At 31.8% G+C, this 18,556-nt stretch overlaps 1 protein-coding gene across 1 annotated transcript; it reads right to left on the reverse strand.

Moving 5' to 3' along the window:
- Positions 1-2,841: 2,841 nt before the first annotated feature.
- On the reverse strand, positions 2,842-15,672 carry LOC111620716. Its single transcript, XM_023362704.1, has 5 exons — positions 15,549-15,672; positions 14,649-15,014; positions 13,932-14,221; positions 3,532-3,625; positions 2,842-3,464 (listed from the first exon to the last, which is right to left on the reverse strand). The coding sequence occupies exons 2-5, from the start codon at positions 14,986-14,988 to the stop codon at positions 3,136-3,138; spliced, it is 1,053 nt and encodes a 350-aa protein (XP_023218472.1). The 5' UTR covers positions 14,989-15,014; positions 15,549-15,672; the 3' UTR covers positions 2,842-3,135.
- Between the last annotated feature and the right edge of the window lie 2,884 nt (positions 15,673-18,556).

Below are 18,556 nucleotides of genomic sequence, written 5' to 3' on the forward strand. Positions count from 1 at the left end.
GAGTCATTTCATAAAATTTAATCCTTCTTAATCTTTCCATAATATTTTTATCAACAGTCACTTCGACTTTTTTATTTTTACAGCATAATATCGTATTATACACACAAGCGTCCATTTTGCTTTACACGTGTAGCGGACGTAAAAGCTGCTTTATCTTCGCTGCAGCGACCTCTTGCAGCAAACGTTTAAAAACAGTTCGCTACATTGCAGCGCTGCATTTAGAAATGGGTTTCAGAGTGTTCGCTGTAAAGCGCTTCTCGAGCGCTGCATAAAGAAACGCGGCCAAGGTGAACACATTAAACACGTCTTGTAGACATTTGCATGTGAATAACTGTTAAACGAATGAGATTATAATAAAACTGATGTTTACGTTATTTCTGGATTAATTTTAGGCTTAATTGATATATGATATCTTTCTATTTGAAAATTGGGAGCTGCATTTAAGATGGCGACCGAAAACGCTATCCTCATAAAAAGTAGATTATCTTGGCACATGGCAAGTCAATTTTGTCTGCTCGAAACAAAAGGGTGTTTGCAGACTTTTTCTTCATCCTGTATAAATTTAGTAGTACAAAACTCGCTTGTTAATAAATGATTGATAAAACATTTCCCATCAAAGTACTGTTATTATACAAGTACGAAAACGAATACTTGCTATACATTTAACTATTTAGGTTTAATATTTATATTTTTATTTCTATTCTTTCATTTATTATTATTCGTACATTCATAAGCATAAGCCGAATTTGACATTTTATTCATTTTTTCATAAAATTTATTATTTGCCTGAAGTTAATCGATAAGCTTAGCTTACGCTTAGGCTTGACACCACGCCTTCTACACTACAAAAAGCATGTTTACATATTGTGAGGTCGCCGATCGGCGCGTAAAAGCATGATATCCGAGCAATGCCGTATTGTACGTGGGAACGTTAGGCACAGAGACAACTCTCCACTTACAAACAATTATCTCGGTTTATTGTAACTAAAGTAATAAGCTTACAGCTACAACAGTCGACAATCTGTAGGCCAAGTCGGGTCTTCCAATTTGTTTCTTCCTTCGAAGGGTGAATGTCCTATTGGAACTATCCTTTCAGATCCCGTTTGAGAAGTCGAAGGCCCGGGGGTGTTGAAGGGAGAAAGTCCGTCACGAAGTCGAAGTGTAATTCAGTTTGATGTCGGGATGCAGAGGCGATTTCTTTTCCAATGTATGGTGCTGCACTATAGGAAGACTGGGAGAAGCTCCCTGTGTCCTTTGAATTATCATTTATTAACTTTTTATAACCCAGATCGACTATTCCGATTGGCCGATCATACTCATCTCCGCTTTCTAATTGATCTTCACTCGTTACCAGGTGTAACGAGATCGGAACCCAGATCGCGAAATGAGTCAACATCGTCTGTCAATTCGAACCCAATCGAAGATGGTCGATCTTAGGACTTACATCATTCTATTGTTAAAATATGAGAAATACTGTACCGTCTTTTTTTATAATTTCATCAAACATGTCCTTATATGGGCATGGCCTTTTGCTTTAAAGTTTTATAAATTTTTAAACTAGAAAACCAAATTTTTTAAACTAGTTTTTTATTGTTTTTTAAAAAACAAATTAGTTATTTTTAGTGTGGTTCTGGCCCACTTCCGGAGCCTCACTATATCACGTGACCCACACGAAACTAACTAACTACAAAAAGTTTTGTGTTTTTAAAATTATTGTAAGACAGTGTACAAGAAAACTACAAAAATGTATATATTTGTACAATTATTAATATACAATTACGTACGTGATTTGCGTATGTACAGTACAGTACTATACATAATTGTTTAACCCAATGAACCTTCTCGGGGATGATGTTCATACAAATACGTAAGAAATCTATACATTTTAATTTTTTAATTATTGTGATTTTCTTTTTTAATTCTGGAATTTGTTGCCAGGAAGGATAAATTTATGATAATGCTGTAGTGCAAGATACAATAAAGAAATAGTGTATTTCTGATTAAATATAATATTTATTAGCTAGGAAAACGAAACTGAACTCTCCAACTCAATTAATTATAAACATGAAAATATTGTATTTAATTATATTTGAAAGAAACTGAGTTTTCAAATAATGTAACGTTACAGCAGACACGAATCTCTCTCTAGTTATTATCACCATATGGAATTGTAACGTTCAAGTGTTATACGATTTGATATAAATGATAAACAATTTATTTTTAATTTGTATGTTAGTTTAATTCAATATTAAAAACAAGAAATTTATGAAAGGATGTAATTTTTAAATATTTATTGAATTTTATTTATTTTTTTCAGACGGAGGATGTCATTCGGAATTTACTCCCCTTCACAGTTTCCTCATCGTTTTTACTTTTATTTTTAGTGCAGTTTTCTTTTTCAGTGGATAGAGAATGGATTTTCATTGTTAAAACTTTTAATTTCAAGCATAATTTTGTGAATTTTAAAATATTTTCAGTTTGATATCTTCTTTATCCAGATCTATTTGGATTTTAAAGAATGATAATGGATTTTAATTAAATTTCAGATCTATTAATATATTGTAATCACGTATACACAAATTTACTTGCTGAAACGTCTTCACATTGAAAAAATTAATGCAAATCTACAGATATTATACCGTATTTATGCATCTACTGTCTGTGTTAATAACTTATCTACCATTTAATTTAATTTAATAAAATTATACGTGTCAAATATTTTTATTTTGTTTTATTTTGTATAAGATTAATGAAACTAAAATAGCTTCATTAATCTTTGAATGTTTGGCATAAAAATTATTCATGCATAAGAAGAAAAAAACAAATTATTTATTTCGAATTTATTTTGAAAAATCGGTGACATATTTCGAATAGAAATAAATAAATAAAAAGATAAAAAAATAAAATTCAGATATTTAGAACCGTTATCAAGAATTTTTTTTCCGAAAAACAAATTCGTTATTCTGGTTTCAAAGCTGACATTCTGTTTAAATATTGCACGTAGCCGTATATAAATAAATTTAACAAATTATATTTATATAAAAATAGTCAAAATATCACAGTTTATATCACCAGAAGATCAGATTTAAAATTTTAAAAAAATATATATTAAAATATAAAAATTTAAAGTGAATCTTAGTCACAATTGCGAGCCAAGTGCTTACGAGCATTAAGTAACAAAGTGGGACGACGCAAACTCTCTCTGATGGGTAAATTTTCCAATTTGTATTTCGTTATCACTAAATATTTCTCCTCGATCGTCTTATCATTCCATCTGCCATAAGTATCTAATTCATGCTTCATTATTAAAAAGTCCGTATGATGCTGCTCCGCTAACGCTTTGCCAACGTTCTCGTTGCTATCCGAGTGCCATATCAACGTAGGAACATGATGGTATTTTGTCCTCATTTTAAACGTCTTGTTGCGGTTTCGTTTTTTATTCATTTTTTCGGCGTATACCTTAGCTAATTTTTAAAATATTAATTAAAGTAAATATCATGTAAACAATTTGAAATTTATGAAAGTTCTTACCTGCATCGGTAGGAGTTGAAGAATCGGCCGAATTGCACATTTTGGATATAAGTTTTACCAATTCTGTGATTCCTTCGAATTCGGGATTATTCTCCTGCAAATGAAATTGTAAATTAAATATTTGAAAATTCGAGAATATAATCGATACGCAACAGGATATAAAGTTTACAGAAAAATGCATTTTCATACTCTTTAATACACGTTGCATTGACACACATTTTTATGCAACGTCATAGCATATTCGTGATGTAGTCATTTAACAAATTATAAATTACTACATTTTTTAATCTAAATAATCATCGAGAATTTGTTAAGTTTAACAAAATACAACTTCTGCACGTTTCCAGTGTTTGACAGTAGACTCTTTACTTTAATTATCCACTCCTTTAATTATCTGTACTTCAGCTTTTTAAGCTATAGTTGTGTAATTTCCACGCTTAGTTATCTTAAGAATGGCTTAACAAATGTCACTAAAGCTGTGAAACGTATGACAATTTCGCCCACGTCCTACAATTTCACAGAATAGGCTCATATCAAGAATTTCTGAAACACCTGGTTCCAATAATAGCAGCTGATTACGCGTTACTTTTTTCATGTTCGAAATATGAAATGTATGGCTTTGAATTAACCAAATTTACACCAAAAACAAAATACAATTAATTGGATTGATTTAAATAAAAATTTCAAGGGTTGAAACTAGCCAATAATTCGATTTAAATCTAATTCGCATGTGCATAATTAACACAAAGCATGTTAACAAATTTTAATTAAGTCATTATTTATCTATTATTTGCTAGAGAATGTTATTTTTCTAATTATATTATCTTATTCATCAGAACCACATGGAAAAAATAACTTTTCAGATTTATTAGCAATTTCCATTTAAAAAAATGAAATAAATAGGCTTAAATATTTATCCTAAATTAATAAATGATAAAACTCTTAATAATTTCTTAGTCATACATTTATACATGACTAGTTTTAGGTTAAAAATTATCCAATATTATGTATTAAAATTAAGATGTTTACATTAATAAAACTAGCTTCAAATTTAAAAAAAGAAGCAAAAATAACTAATAATTTCAGCTTAATTAACATATACAGCAAATTCCTTAATTAGTACTAACAGGGGGTGAAAGTAGTCTGAGTTACTGGAGTTACCAGATGGATATACAGTAATTTATTACAATTAGCTGTATATTGAGATGAATTTATTAATGCAGGGAATGAGCCCAAAAGTTTCATGACAGTACAATATACAGCAATGTTTCCCCAAAGTGATTCCTACGGACCCTGGGGGTCTGTAGAAGGTTTAATAATAATAAGTAAAATGTTTGTGACTCATTTTCATTATTATAAAAGCATACATTATGAAATTTTAAATTTTATTTTGTTTGTTTAGCGAATTTTATACATTTTGATAAAAGAAAAATTAAATGTTTTATTTATATTTTATTTTTATGTCACCATTCAAGACAACAAAGTTAGATTTGTAATTTTGCTATTATGTAGTTGTGTAGTTATTTCATTGGGGGTTCATAGCCAGGTTTCTGCTATGAGAAAGGGTCCGTGGGCATAATAAGTTTGGGAACCATTGGTATACAGTAATGTACAGACTTCAGTAACATACCCACCATATTAAATACAATGCACTATCTATTGAAGACTTCCAGATGTCGAACTTTAATTGTATTCGTAATATAAAAAGATCGTTTACTTGATATACGGTAATTGTTTAAATATATATTATTTTCGAGAAATTCTTGTGTTTAATCTAACAGAACTACGAATTGATATTTTTTGCTAAGATTCATTATGTTACAAATAGAAAATATAATTTTAAACAGATTCTTGCATAACGTTTGTAATGCAAAACCGTTACGAATAAACGTTATTTTGCATATATTAATATTTATGTAAGATATAGGCTATGCATCAAATTTGGCATGAATATTCTTCGACAAGCTAGAAAAATACCACAGGTTTCTCCACTCTTTAACACCCCTAAAGCCCACCCTCTCTTAACTTAAGTTCGACCAGTTTTTTTGTTTTGCAGTTTCATTATTGTAAATAACAGATTCAATAAATGTACAGTACATTTTACTTACTAAGACTATTGTTGTTATCACACTCCCCAACCCCACCCTCACGCACACACGCAGCTAATTATAAATAAATTTATATTAACTATTTCTAAACACTTGTCGTGGGTTCGCGCCTGGCTAACGGGTTGATCATGTGTTTTTCGGGCTTTTTTTCCACGTTTGTAACACCTAAATAGGGGCCAGTTTCCCATAAAAAGTCCTTCCCCCCTCGGTAGATCACCCGCGTGTCGTGCTGCCATATTGAAACAAACAAATTAATCAGAAGAGGCTAAATACATTCGATTTATCATTACGCCATCTTGCCAGAACCGTTTTAGCGGTTTCGCGTGGCATCGACCTAAATATTTACATATTTGTTCCAATTATATAAAAGTAATAACTAAGCGAGGACAAATATTTTGTCGTGTCATTCTCACAGATAAATAAATGACTACTCAAATGTGACAAAGCGAAAGAACAATACATTCCTGAACACGGTTTTCACTTTGTCTAAAGCTTTCAACGCGTTCGATTGCCATTTTATATCAGGAAGACGTAATATATATACAATATAAAGCACATAAATAATAAAAATACAGTGAATTTCACTTGTATTTCTTAAAGAATTTTTAAAGAAAAATTTTTAATATAAAGCACGCTAATTATGTATTAAAACACTAATTACAGAAAAGAATTTTGATCTAAAACTTTTTCCAGGTAACAGCATTATTATAAAAAGATTTAGTCTGAAATTTTACAGTAGATTCTCTGTAATCCGACATATATCGGACTATTGAACGTATAGGACTGAAAAATGAATGACTATACAGACTAGTGTTTCTCAACCTCTAATGAATCGTCGCCCCCTTCAGTAAAACCGTTACGTAGTATCGCCCCCTTCACTACAAAATTCCGATGTCGAGGGCCAGGGCTAACACCAAATTCGTACTGCATTGCATAGACTAGTGACTAGTATAATGTTATTTGTTTAATTATTGTACGACATAACGAATAAAATATCTAATTATTCTTAATATAATGTTTTACTATATCGCCCAGAAAATTGTTTTTCGCCCCCAAAATATAAATTGTTACTAATCGCCCCCTCAACATCGAGAAACGCCCAGATGGAGCGATATCGCCCCCGTTGAGAAACACTGATACAGACTCTACAGCGTATTTGAGATGAGAAGTTAAAGACTCCACTACCGTAAAAACGGATTGAATTAGATTGAAATGCTCGGTGCGAACAGGGTATAAGGCCAATGCTACTCAAACTGTAGTCCGCGGACAGTTGTACTGTGATCTTACTTAAAATTTCATAATTTTATATAATTAAAACTCATAAGGAGGAACAATGATCTAGACCAGTGTTTCTTAACAGGGGGACCGCGGTCCCTGGGGTCCATCAGAAGTTTACCGGGGGCCGCCAAATTATACAAAATTTCCTTCAGAATGTAATAAAAAGAAAATTTATGTATAACGGAATATCGTATTGAAAAGTGAAATAAGAAAGATAAAGTTATCTAATATAAGTAATAGATATGGAAAACAGAAAGAAAGAAAGACAGTTAAAAATGCCTTAACGGATACAACATCAACACCGCGTAGCTGTATTTCTAAACATTAAACAGGTTAGACGTGCTCCACAATTATGTAAATATATCCAAATAATGAAAAATGTAATAATTGTTGTAAATAGTAAATTGTAAAAATTGTAACTTTACCGTAATAATTGAATTTCTACCAATTTATAGAAATGTAACACCTGATGAGGGGTGCAAGGTACACAAAATATTGCACCCGAAATGCATAGTGAATAAAGAATAACGAAGATAACACTCAGAAGTTTTTGTATCTGATAAAATGCGGTCCAGACAAAAAAACGTCGGTTAACTTCTTCGGATCTAACCTATGATGTTTCATCAATTTTTTGAAGAAATAATTTTTAAAAAAAATTGACATTCAAAAGAAAGACAAAGTTTTCGTATTAATTTATTTCTTATTTCTTCCTACATACAACTTTGTTAGTACAGAAGAAATAAATGCAAATATGCATCCAGTATGCGTAATAAATAAATAAATAAAATGCAAATATGCTACTTACACCGCCGTATTTACTTCATTTATTCCAAAGTAATTCTAAGAAACTATTAATGCTTGGAATTTTGGATGCAAATTTGTGCAGAATATCCTCCCCTGTTTTCAGCAGCAATGCAAAATTTTCTGCCTTTCGCTAGTACATATTTGTGTGAAAAAGTGTTCTCAACTATGGTAGATATGAAAACAAAAAAACGCAATCGATTGCGATTAGATGCCTGCATGCGGATAGCATTAAAAACAATTGAACAAAGAATTAACAAATTAGTTGAGGATATTCAGCAGCAGAAATCTCATTAAATTATTTTCGAATATTTTTTGTTTTTTCTATGAATTTTTAAATGTTTCTTATTTTATTTTTTGTTAAAAATTAATGAGTTTTTATGTTTAACTGTGAAGTTTGAATGCTATTTAAATTGATAATGAAATAATAAAGTCATGTTTTACATTTATTATATAAAAAAATAAAGCAATAATAAAATCAATTTATTATAGATAATTTAACAAATATAAATTATTATTAAAAAATGGGGAATCACAAAAAATTATGGTGGGCCGCTAGTATAAAAAGTTTACGAACCACTGATCTAGACCAAGGGTGGGCAACCTTTTTTATAACATGGGCCAGAATAAATTTTACGTTTTTCCGCGGGCCATAGTAGTTAATTGACACCTTGTAACCTGTAAACTTTTAGTCTGCAAATATGAAATAAATAAATAAAAAGAAATTAATTACTACAGTCGATCCCCCCTACAACACTGTTGATTATTCCGTTTTATATGAATTCCATGTTGTAGGAGTCACTTAGATTTTACAAATGCGTGTGCCGGGCTGTGAATGGCTCACCTATTTGTAAAATCTAAGTGACTTTAAACACAATAAAAACAGCACTATGTAGTTGGATACGACAGACATTACATTTTCTAATTGCATAGCTTTAGCATATAGATTTTCTTGATGGATGATGCGATGAGATATAAATAATTTAGAAAAATTCTGTACTCCCATTTTTTGTTTGAATAAGGAAATGACTCCCTTATTTTTTCCTGTCATTGCTGCTGCAACACTTCAGAAAATAATATTCAATTTAAACTAGACGAATTATATCGAAATATATTTATTTATAATTTCTTCTAAACATCTCGCGGGCCGGATAGAAACTTTTCACGGGCCGTAGCTGGCCCGCGGGCCGGGGGTTGCCCACCGTTGATCTAGACCACTAGTTGATTTTAAGTTTAGTTTACTATCCTATAATACAGTATTTAGAAATTTATTAAACTTAAATTAAATTTAGTAGAAAATTTCCAAATATAGAATTAGTATATGATACACTCGTAAGCATAATTGCTCGTATATAATACACTCGTAAGCTTAAAACGCATAATTGACTAATAGAATATTTTTACATAATTAGAAGGTGTAAGTATAGAAACTAAAATGGGACCTAAATTACATGAATTATTTATGATTAAATTTGACGAAATATTTTTTTAATTGTGTAGCGCCATCTGTTATAATATTTTATTATAAAATCATTATATATTATTAATTTTTATAAAATAGCAAAAAGCTTAATTTTGAGGGTGGAGACGAGTATTTATAGTTTTTTTTTTCTTTTTATAGAAAAAAAATTGTAAATACTAATAACGAATAAAGTATTAAATTCGACCCCACTCGAAATACGACACGTGATTCCGTCTAGATCTCCACCCCCTCCACCTTTGACCACCAAAATTTAGCAGCAACAATGCCCCTAATACGCAAACCTNTTTTTCTTTTTATAGAAAAAAAATTGTAAATACTAATAACGAATAAAGTATTAAATTCGACCCCACTCGAAATACGACACGTGATTCCGTCTAGATCTCCACCCCCTCCACCTTTGACCACCAAAATTTAGCAGCAACAATGCCCCTAATACGCAAACCTTCCTGCAAAAGAAAATTTTGACAAAAGGCACAGGAGTCATTAATTAAACTCTAAAGTTAGTGAACAAAATTGCACCCCCCACATACTAACATCCATATATACAGAAAAAATCCCACATTTTTTTTCTTTGCGTAGGAAAAAATATAATACAAGGACTAAAAGTTAATTTAAAGTATCGACTAAATAATTACCCAAATCTAATATCGAAGAAATGGTACAATCACTTTCTCCTTCACAGATATGACGTAAAAAAATATTGGCAATGAAGTGGTCTACACGAAATTGCCTTATATGAAAAATGTTTTCAGAAAATGCGGAAATTTAATATATGTATTACCCTTACATTATGAAATAAATTTAAAAATATACTCCACAGAAATAATAGGGCAGAAATTAAAAAGGAAAAAACAGGCAAGGCAAGTATAATTTACAAATTAGAATATCAATTCACGTATTATTACGTAAGAGGGACAGACAGAACTCAATGGCGCGTTATACTCGTAGCTTCCTGGGGAAATTTGAATTAGGGGTCCTATGTAGTGTTGACTTCGAACATTTTTCTTCGGGAAATTTTGGGAGAAATTTTTTTTATAAAAGATTGATTTGGTGCCCCTTATCGGTGGGGATACCGGATAATTGCCCTTTATGCTATAGGATAATGCACCATTGACAGAACTTTAGGAAAAAGATTAAAAGAATACGATGCCATTATATGTCTTAAATATACACAATCATGATCGTTCCCTGAACACTGGGTGGTGCGTTCGCGCCTTGCCCAGACGGGCTGGCCACGTGTAGTTTTCCGGGTTTTCTCCACGTCTGTAACACTTGAATAGAGGCCAGTTACTCTTAAAAGACCTCCAAGAATGCATTATTCCCTGCATAACGACCATTATAAACGCATACAACCACTATTACATGACAATTACGTCACACTTTACCACGGAGTGATATAGCCTAGAAGCTCATGCCCAACTCAGCCAAGACAAGACAACCATCATGGAATCATACGGAAAAGATAGGAAGGATAATAGAAAAATCGGTTAATGTCCAGATACGTGGACTGTCATGGCGGCATTTCCTGTTTTCCGACTGCCAGCCTCGACACCGGAGCGGTTTGGAGACGACATGTCACGTGACGACGCGAGCGAACGTCGGCGGCTGTCATAGCGCCTCATCGCTGATTCCAGCAAACAAAAGGAAACAGTGGGGACGCACGTTCTAACCTAACCTAACCTATTCTAATAATATAATTGGTAATAATTATGATAATTTATTAGAATAGGTTAGGTTAGGTTAGAACGTGCGTCCCCACTGTTTTCTTTTCTTTGCCGGAATCAGAGATGAGCCGCCATGACAGTCTACGTATATGGACGTTAACCTGCGCGGCGGTTTTCCCCGTTTGCCGTTCGCTCGCGTCGTCACGTGACATGTCTCCAAACCGCTCCGGTGTCGAGGCTGGCAGTCGGAAAACAGGAAATGCCGCCATGACAGTCCACGTATCTGGACATTAAGCGAAAAATCTTACACATAAAAACAAAAGGAAATTTAAATAACACAGCAATAAAAAAGTTTACGTAAAGGAAATCTGTTAAGCACGTGTAAAGGAATGCAAATTACCAAGAAGTGGTACGGCATCACGTGTAGTAATTGTGCGTAATTCTGGAAACGTAGTAATCGGATGGATACGATATTGTTATACTCTAGCGTAACTCCAAGTTTAGTTTTAAAGATTTTACTAGGTTAATCTAAAACATTTATAATTTAATGTATTTTAAGGATATGGTTGACTCAATACAAGGAATTTACGTTGTATTGGATCATTATATTCCATTGTATTTTATTACATTTATTTTTTAATTAATTTTGTAGTTATATATCTTTTACTTAATTCGATTAAAACATTTTTCTCTAAAAGCTGTTAACAAGTTTCCGGCAACCAAGCTTATCATCATTATACGCGCAAGTAAATTAGCTTAATGGTTGTTTTTAAGTTTGAACAACGGCCCTACTAATTTCTTTCTTCTAGTTTATCCTTCTTGCTAGAACTCTTTTATCTTTTGTCAGCATTTCAAAAAGCTTGCAAATGACTGCCAGTCATGTCTATTGTTCTGTCAAAGTACACTGAATAAACAATAGGCTCGATGACACTTCTTAACCCCCGGGGATAATATCTAACGAGTAAGCTTTTAAGCCATTACTGCTTTTAATTACTAACCATTTACTATTAAGTCTGGGCGGCCTTAGGGAGTTGGCGAGCAGGGCAATCGCCCGGGGCCTCGCTCTTGAAGAGCCTCGCGCAACAACCAAGTAGAAAAAAGTTGATATTTAAAACTTTTTATTTTATCCTTGGCTATTAGTTATAACAATAAAATAAATTTAATTTATAGTACAGTATATATTAATATTAATAAGTGCCTACTGTTTCAATTCATATACTTTGCACAAAGGACAAGGGCCTCGCAAAGATCTGCCGCCCAGAGCCTCGCAATGGATAAGGCCGCCGCTGAGTACTGTACAGTACACGCTCTTTATTAACTTTGCCGGATTTAACGTTTACAGGTCGATCTTGACAAATTTTGCTCGAACCAATCTTATTACAAGTCATTAAGAAGCGATATTCATCCAACAAGTGCCTTTATTATATCACGTTTCGGTGTTGTTTTCTATGTAACTTTATAGAAAACTTACACCAACAATCTTCGTTATCAAGCATTCGACGAACTTATTGTAACGCCGTTTTGTAAACACTTCATTCAAAATAGCTACCGATGTATACGCTATATAATACAATTTACTTTGAAAGTTTAATAAATAATAAGCATTTAATTTATTAAATGAAATATACGTTATTTCTATTATATAACATAAACTTATAAACTTATTCTAACTTTATCCAAATGTAATTTATTTTTACGTTGTCAAAATATCATCCGCATTCACCTTAACAAAAAGTATTTGTTGTATTTAGAATGTGTTGTTTATGACGTCATGAGACTGCACGTGTGCTCGATGACAAAAATGAATTTCTTCAAATCGAACGTTATCGTGACGTCAACTATCAGGCATCAAAACTTGCCTATTGTTATCCTTTCACCCGAAAGTAATTTCTTAATGGAGTTAAGTGAAGTGTTATGATTTACTATTTAGAGCAATTAAAACTAATTAGGTATATTAAAAATGAACACTTCTACCTTTTAGCCTTAGTTTAAACATTCTAAAAATTCAAAAATGTAGAAATTTTACTTCCTGATTTTCGATTATTTTGTTAGAATAAATCTGATAATGCCCAATAAAATTTTGTGAAAATTATTCATTAAATCAAACTTCCCGATTTTTCAGCAGTCGTAAAATTTTTAAATTAATTCCTACTCCTGTGAGGGAGTCTTTGGTAGTGTTATCTTACGAAGAATTCTATTGGTTTCGTTCCAACTTAATTAAAGTACTGTTGCTCTTATAAATAAACGTTATTAGTAACTTATTAATGCACGATATCTATCTCGGTTACTCGAATTTAAATTATAACTAGCAATTAATTATAGTGAAATCGTCACAATGGAGGGTTGCAATTTTTAATATTTTAATTTAAAAATAAGCATTCCACATCTGGTCTCGATTTTCGTCTATCTAACTGCGTTCTCGAGATTAACGAATAACAGACAGTGAGATTTACCAAATATTTTAATGTAATGTTTAAAATTGTGTATTATTTTTTAAAAATCGAAAGTATTCCATCATTAAATTAAACTAAATTAAGAAATTCAGTAAAAATTGTAAACAAAATATCCACGATGACAATCAAAGTTAAGCAAAGTTAAGATAGGAGTGAAAGAAATTTTGAACGTAAACTTTTATAAACATCTTTGCTATTTAACACCCTCAAAATTACTTTATTCGTATTTACATGGTATCATACCGTACAAAATTTAGAACAATTAAAAACTGTGTAAATAAAAGGGTTCTCCTATTCTTTAATTATTTCTTAAATTTTAGAGTTTCTTGTAAGTACTTATTAACGGAACTTTTATCTTTAGGGGATTTGACCAGGTGTTGAACCTGGTTCTGACAAGTTGTTTATGAAATGGATAAAATGGAAGCTGGTTCTGAAATGGATTAAGGATCCCCCACAGCGATTGACCATCAGTAGTCTCGCCCATTAATTACTACAAAATTTATTTAAATTTACAAATAATAATTAACGTATTTAGACCTGCATAAAGTTTAAATTTCTAAGATCTATCATTAAAGTATTTTATAGTTTATTAAAATTTACAAAATAAATTTACCTTTTCTTTGCGTGTTTTCCTGCGTTTCTTTAGTTTTTTCCTCTTATTTTTACATTTATTTTCATCATTATCTAAATGTAGGCGTTTGAAGTCCATCGATCCGCATGATTCGTTGTCATCACTACATCGTTTTCCATAAAATAATTCGTTGTCATCACTACATCGTTTTCCATAAAATGATTCGTTGCCATCACATGGTTTTTCATAAAATGGTTCGATATTCTCATCTGACATCCAGTCATCTGTCATCCAGTCATCTGACATCCAGGAAGACATAGCACAATCCATAGCTGAAATATAAAACGACAAGAAAAAAATCAATGATAAAATTCAATAATAATATTTACTATTTTTTAAAAAAATTAAAATTCTAATAAACTTTTCATGTGTACAGTATGTATGCGATGTATCGGACGGGCCTCCTTACGGTATGTGCCACATCATATTAAAGTTATTTATAAACTTTTTCGGAATATCGTTTCTTACTCATTCAATGTCAAAGATACTTTCTATGAAGTAGGAACTGTTTCTATTCTACTGAAACATTTCAAAAAAATAACTTATAAAATTGTAACGGGTCATTTTATAACTTGATGGGTGAATGCACGATTTCAAATTAATTGAATTAATTTATCTTCTGCAATCTTTTACTGACGAAATATTGCAATTATATACTATTAAATCGATTTTTTTAATATATAAGTGATATAAACTCACCTTTATTTTCATATAATTCAAGAGGGGCAATGTCAGTTAATTCACAATTGCCGAAATCCTTATTTTCTAATGGTTGAAGTGGGACAAGCTCGGTTAAATGCTTGTCGACATCTTTACTGTCTAATTGTTGAAGCTGGGCAAGCTCGGTTAAATACTTGTCGACATCTTTACTGTCTAATTGTTGAAGCGGGGCAACCTCAGTTAAATAGTTGCTATCATTATTTTCGAATGGTTGTTGCGGGGCATGCTCAGTTAAATACTTGTTGATAATATTATTTTCGAATGGTTGAAGCGGGTCAAACTCGGTTAATCCAGAATTGTAGAAATCTGATTCTTCCATTCTTTCTCAATTTGACAGGTAGTTTCCTTTAATTAAAAATACAAAGATGAAATCGATTAAGATTTTCGTAGTTTTATTATAAATTTTAATTATAATTAATGTCTCTTTGCAACGTATACAAGTTTTTACAAGCATAAATTTAATAAATATTCGTTTTACGTACGGTTGATCAATTGTTAGTACGGTTAAAGTTTACCTACGTACGCCGCGCTTCCGACTGTTTGTGCTCCCGACGGACTCTAGGGAAGCCGCCAATTGTTTAACGTCACTAGTTATTAATTCGCGGTAATTCCTGAACAAAAGAAAAAAAAAACGAAACGTCTACTAAAATTATAGTTAATCTAACCTAACCTAATCTAACTTAACCGAAGCAAACAGTCGCGACAGCCGCCATGACGGTACACATAGGTAAGGATTGACCAGCCTTTACAGTCAATTTTTTACACAATAGTAATTCTGACAATCTCTTCCCGTTATAAATCTATCTTTAAATTTTAAAATTATTACTTTCGTTAATTGTTTTTCTATTCGAATAAATATAATATCAATTGAATACTTACCGTTAGAATACACCTACTCTGACAAAACCTCGTACCTCATGAAACTACGGGCCATATTGTGATCACTGTTTCAGGTCTCGTGTCTCTCGCAAGCCGGTCGCTGATTGGCTAATCCAAATGACCAGAATACGGCTCCACGTGCTTAAGCACATGTGTACAAACATTCAAATTCCCACACGGTCTGAACAGCGCCACCTAAGTTTTTTCACTTTTAAAGTATGACGTGTGCTCCCAATAATTTTGTTTTATTTCTAATTTTTTTTTAATAAACTAATTGCTGATATAAATAAAATTATTATTTCTAATATTCTTAAAAATTTAATTATAAAAAATTATTAGTAATATCTTTTGTGAGTTAACGAAAGGAAGAGATGGACGGATGGCCAAGCAGTTACGTTGGCAGCCTACGTAACTGCTTGGCCATCCACTGCATGTCTACTTCAATTTTTCAACAATGGATTACGCTGTACGGCTGCCGCTCAAGATCCTAGAATATAAGGGTGTTTCATATAGATAAATATTCATTGGTTGCTTATTTGATGTCATTTAATTAAATGCCAAAACAAAATATCTTGTTACATCATTACAAGTATTACCGATTACAAGAAGTTCGCAGCTTTAATTAAACGCGAACATTTAATTTATTACGATTTATACATATTTATTAAAAACTGTTTTTATTTAAATGTGACAAATTCATACTTTTGTACGCATTGTTTGAATTTATACGTTTAAAGTTGAAATTTAAATTCGGTTTGTTATTTTCTAAATAAAATCGATTTTGTTATTTTCCTGATTTTATTCAAAAATATAATTTTTACAAAATTGCTTTTGTAAATTCTATGTCATCATCATCGTCAACTTCAGCTTATTCTACCATTTCAAGTTATGGTGTAGCCTCCCTTACATAATCGTCCTCCATTTCTGCCCATGCTTGCCTATCGTTTGCCACTGTCCACCATGTTGTGCCTGCTTGTCTCCTTATGTCATAGTCTCATCTTAAGTATGGACGTCTCTTGGGTCTTTTGATTCCCTGTGGATACTACACTGTGATTCTCGTGGATCATCAGTTGTCAGTCCTTCTTGCCAGATGTCCTGCCCATTGCCATTTGAGAGATTTAATTCTGTGGATTAAATCAGTTACCTGGGTTCTTTGCCTAATCCACTCTATTCTTTTGTGATCTCTCTTGGTTATTCCTAGTATGTATCGCTCCATTGACCTTTGGGCAACTTGGAGTTTCACTGTTATTTCTTTCTTTAGTGTCCAAGTTTCACATCCATGAGTCATGACTGGTAATATGCATTGATCGAATGCTCTTTTCATAAGGTGGATTAGCATTTTAGACCTGAAGATTTCAAAATTTCGAAATTCTGAAATTCTACGTATTTGGTTATATATATGTATAGTTTTTTATGTTCCTTTATTTAATTTCTATCGTCCCGCCATGTTTTTTAACTACGCCATTATATATTTTAATTATCAAAAATTATACTGGCCCATTCATTAAATTTTTTATACTCTTTAGAATGATATTTACTTTAAAATAACTTTGTCAAAAACTGCAATTTTTTCTGTAAAAATTCTTTTTTATGCATATAAATTAACAATGTTAAAGAAAAACAGAATTAAAATAAACTAGGTATAAACTTTCATTTTCTATTATTACCACAATTTATTTTATTTCCTTCATAGAAAAACGATCTTATTTAATTGAATTGTTTATAAATCCCGATTAAATTTAGAATTTAAAATAATTAATGGTAAACGATAGCTTTCTGTGAAGAAAGAACAGGTGTTTAATGCGTCATTTTTCTCTAAAGTAGTAGTGTATTAATTACTAAAGCGCATTGTATCTTCACACATACTTTGTATATACTTTCTATAAAATGAACAAGGACTACAAATTGTCAAGCCGATGAAGGAAATTTCATTATTTTTAAAATTTTGAAAGTTTTCTATTCTTGTTTAACTACTCCGCGCATTCTGTTATTCATCAGCGCGCTGAGCAATTGCTACCAGAAGTGACGTTTTCGCTGATGACGATTGAAAACAATTTTGAGGGAAAAAGAGCTTATTCGTTTACATCAAAATTGCTAATACAATAAATTAATAAATAACAACGGGTTAAATTTTTAAACATATGCCCCGAAAGTGCTACTGAATAAAATAAAATTTGCAGATTGTGAAGCAGTGGCTTGGAATTCGGATTCTGGGAGGAATTTCCTAAAACAGCCGTATGAGACACGTGCGACTAAATATCCAGAAAGCACAACGCATCTGATTAGTCAGCTGAATGACGTCAACCTACTTAAATCGGAAATGTTGATCGATCAGCCTAAACTTGTTTTGTTGTTGTTGTTGTTGTTGTTGTTGTGAGAGCGGGCAGACATTTGGGTGCGTTTACTTCTGAGCTAATTTTACTTTCAGCACGCTCAGCCTGTATACTTTCGTCCGAGTGCCACGCTCATTGGCGTTTACTTTAGAGCTATTGACGTCATGTTTAGCGAAATTGGTAAGCTCGGAGTGCTAGCTAGTTTGTTGTCGAGCTTTGCGCTAATTCAATATGGCTGCTCTCATGAAAAAATTACTTTCTGTACAAAGTACTAAAAATGGAATTAGTTTTCGAAAAATAAACGGCAGAAAGTATTTTTATTGGTAAATTTCAATTATTTCTTGTTTAAAATGTTTACAATGACCGTTTTTTCATTGTAAGGTTCAATAGCTTCAGATGACTTTTTTCATAAACAGGGTTAATTAATGTGAAAAAAATTAAGTTCGATTCATTGTTTATGATTAAAAGTGAGGTTTACCTAATACGCATTTGGAATCTTCAGAAATGTTATGTTCAGAGCATTAAATAAATCGTAAAGAAATGAACAGCATTAATAATAATCCAAAATTACATAAGTTTGTATACTTGAATGAATTTTCACTTACATATGGGAAATGACTTCTCAAGAAATTGTATCATTTGAATACCATTTTTTCATTACAAACTAAACTTATA

Source organism: Centruroides sculpturatus, unplaced genomic scaffold (assembly GCF_000671375.1).
Source record: "Centruroides sculpturatus isolate CEXI.00-Female unplaced genomic scaffold, Cexi_2.0 scaffold274, whole genome shotgun sequence".
Taxonomy (NCBI): Eukaryota; Metazoa; Arthropoda; class Arachnida; order Scorpiones; family Buthidae; genus Centruroides; species Centruroides sculpturatus.

What these genes read in the sequence shown, in the direction of transcription:
- LOC111620716 (XM_023362704.1), bottom strand. Translation starts at nt 14,988, where the DNA reads ATGGAAGAATCAGATTTCTACAATTCTGGATTAACCGAGTTTGACCCG. An exon ending in TGAATTATATGAAAATAAAG is followed by an intron (nt 14,222 to 14,648) that starts GTGAGTTTATAT and finishes TTTATATTTCAG; the next exon opens with CTATGGATTGTGCTATGTCT. An exon ending in GGAAAACACGCAAAGAAAAG is followed by an intron (nt 3,626 to 13,931) that starts GTAAATTTATTT and finishes TTTCATTTGCAG; the next exon opens with GAGAATAATCCCGAATTCGA.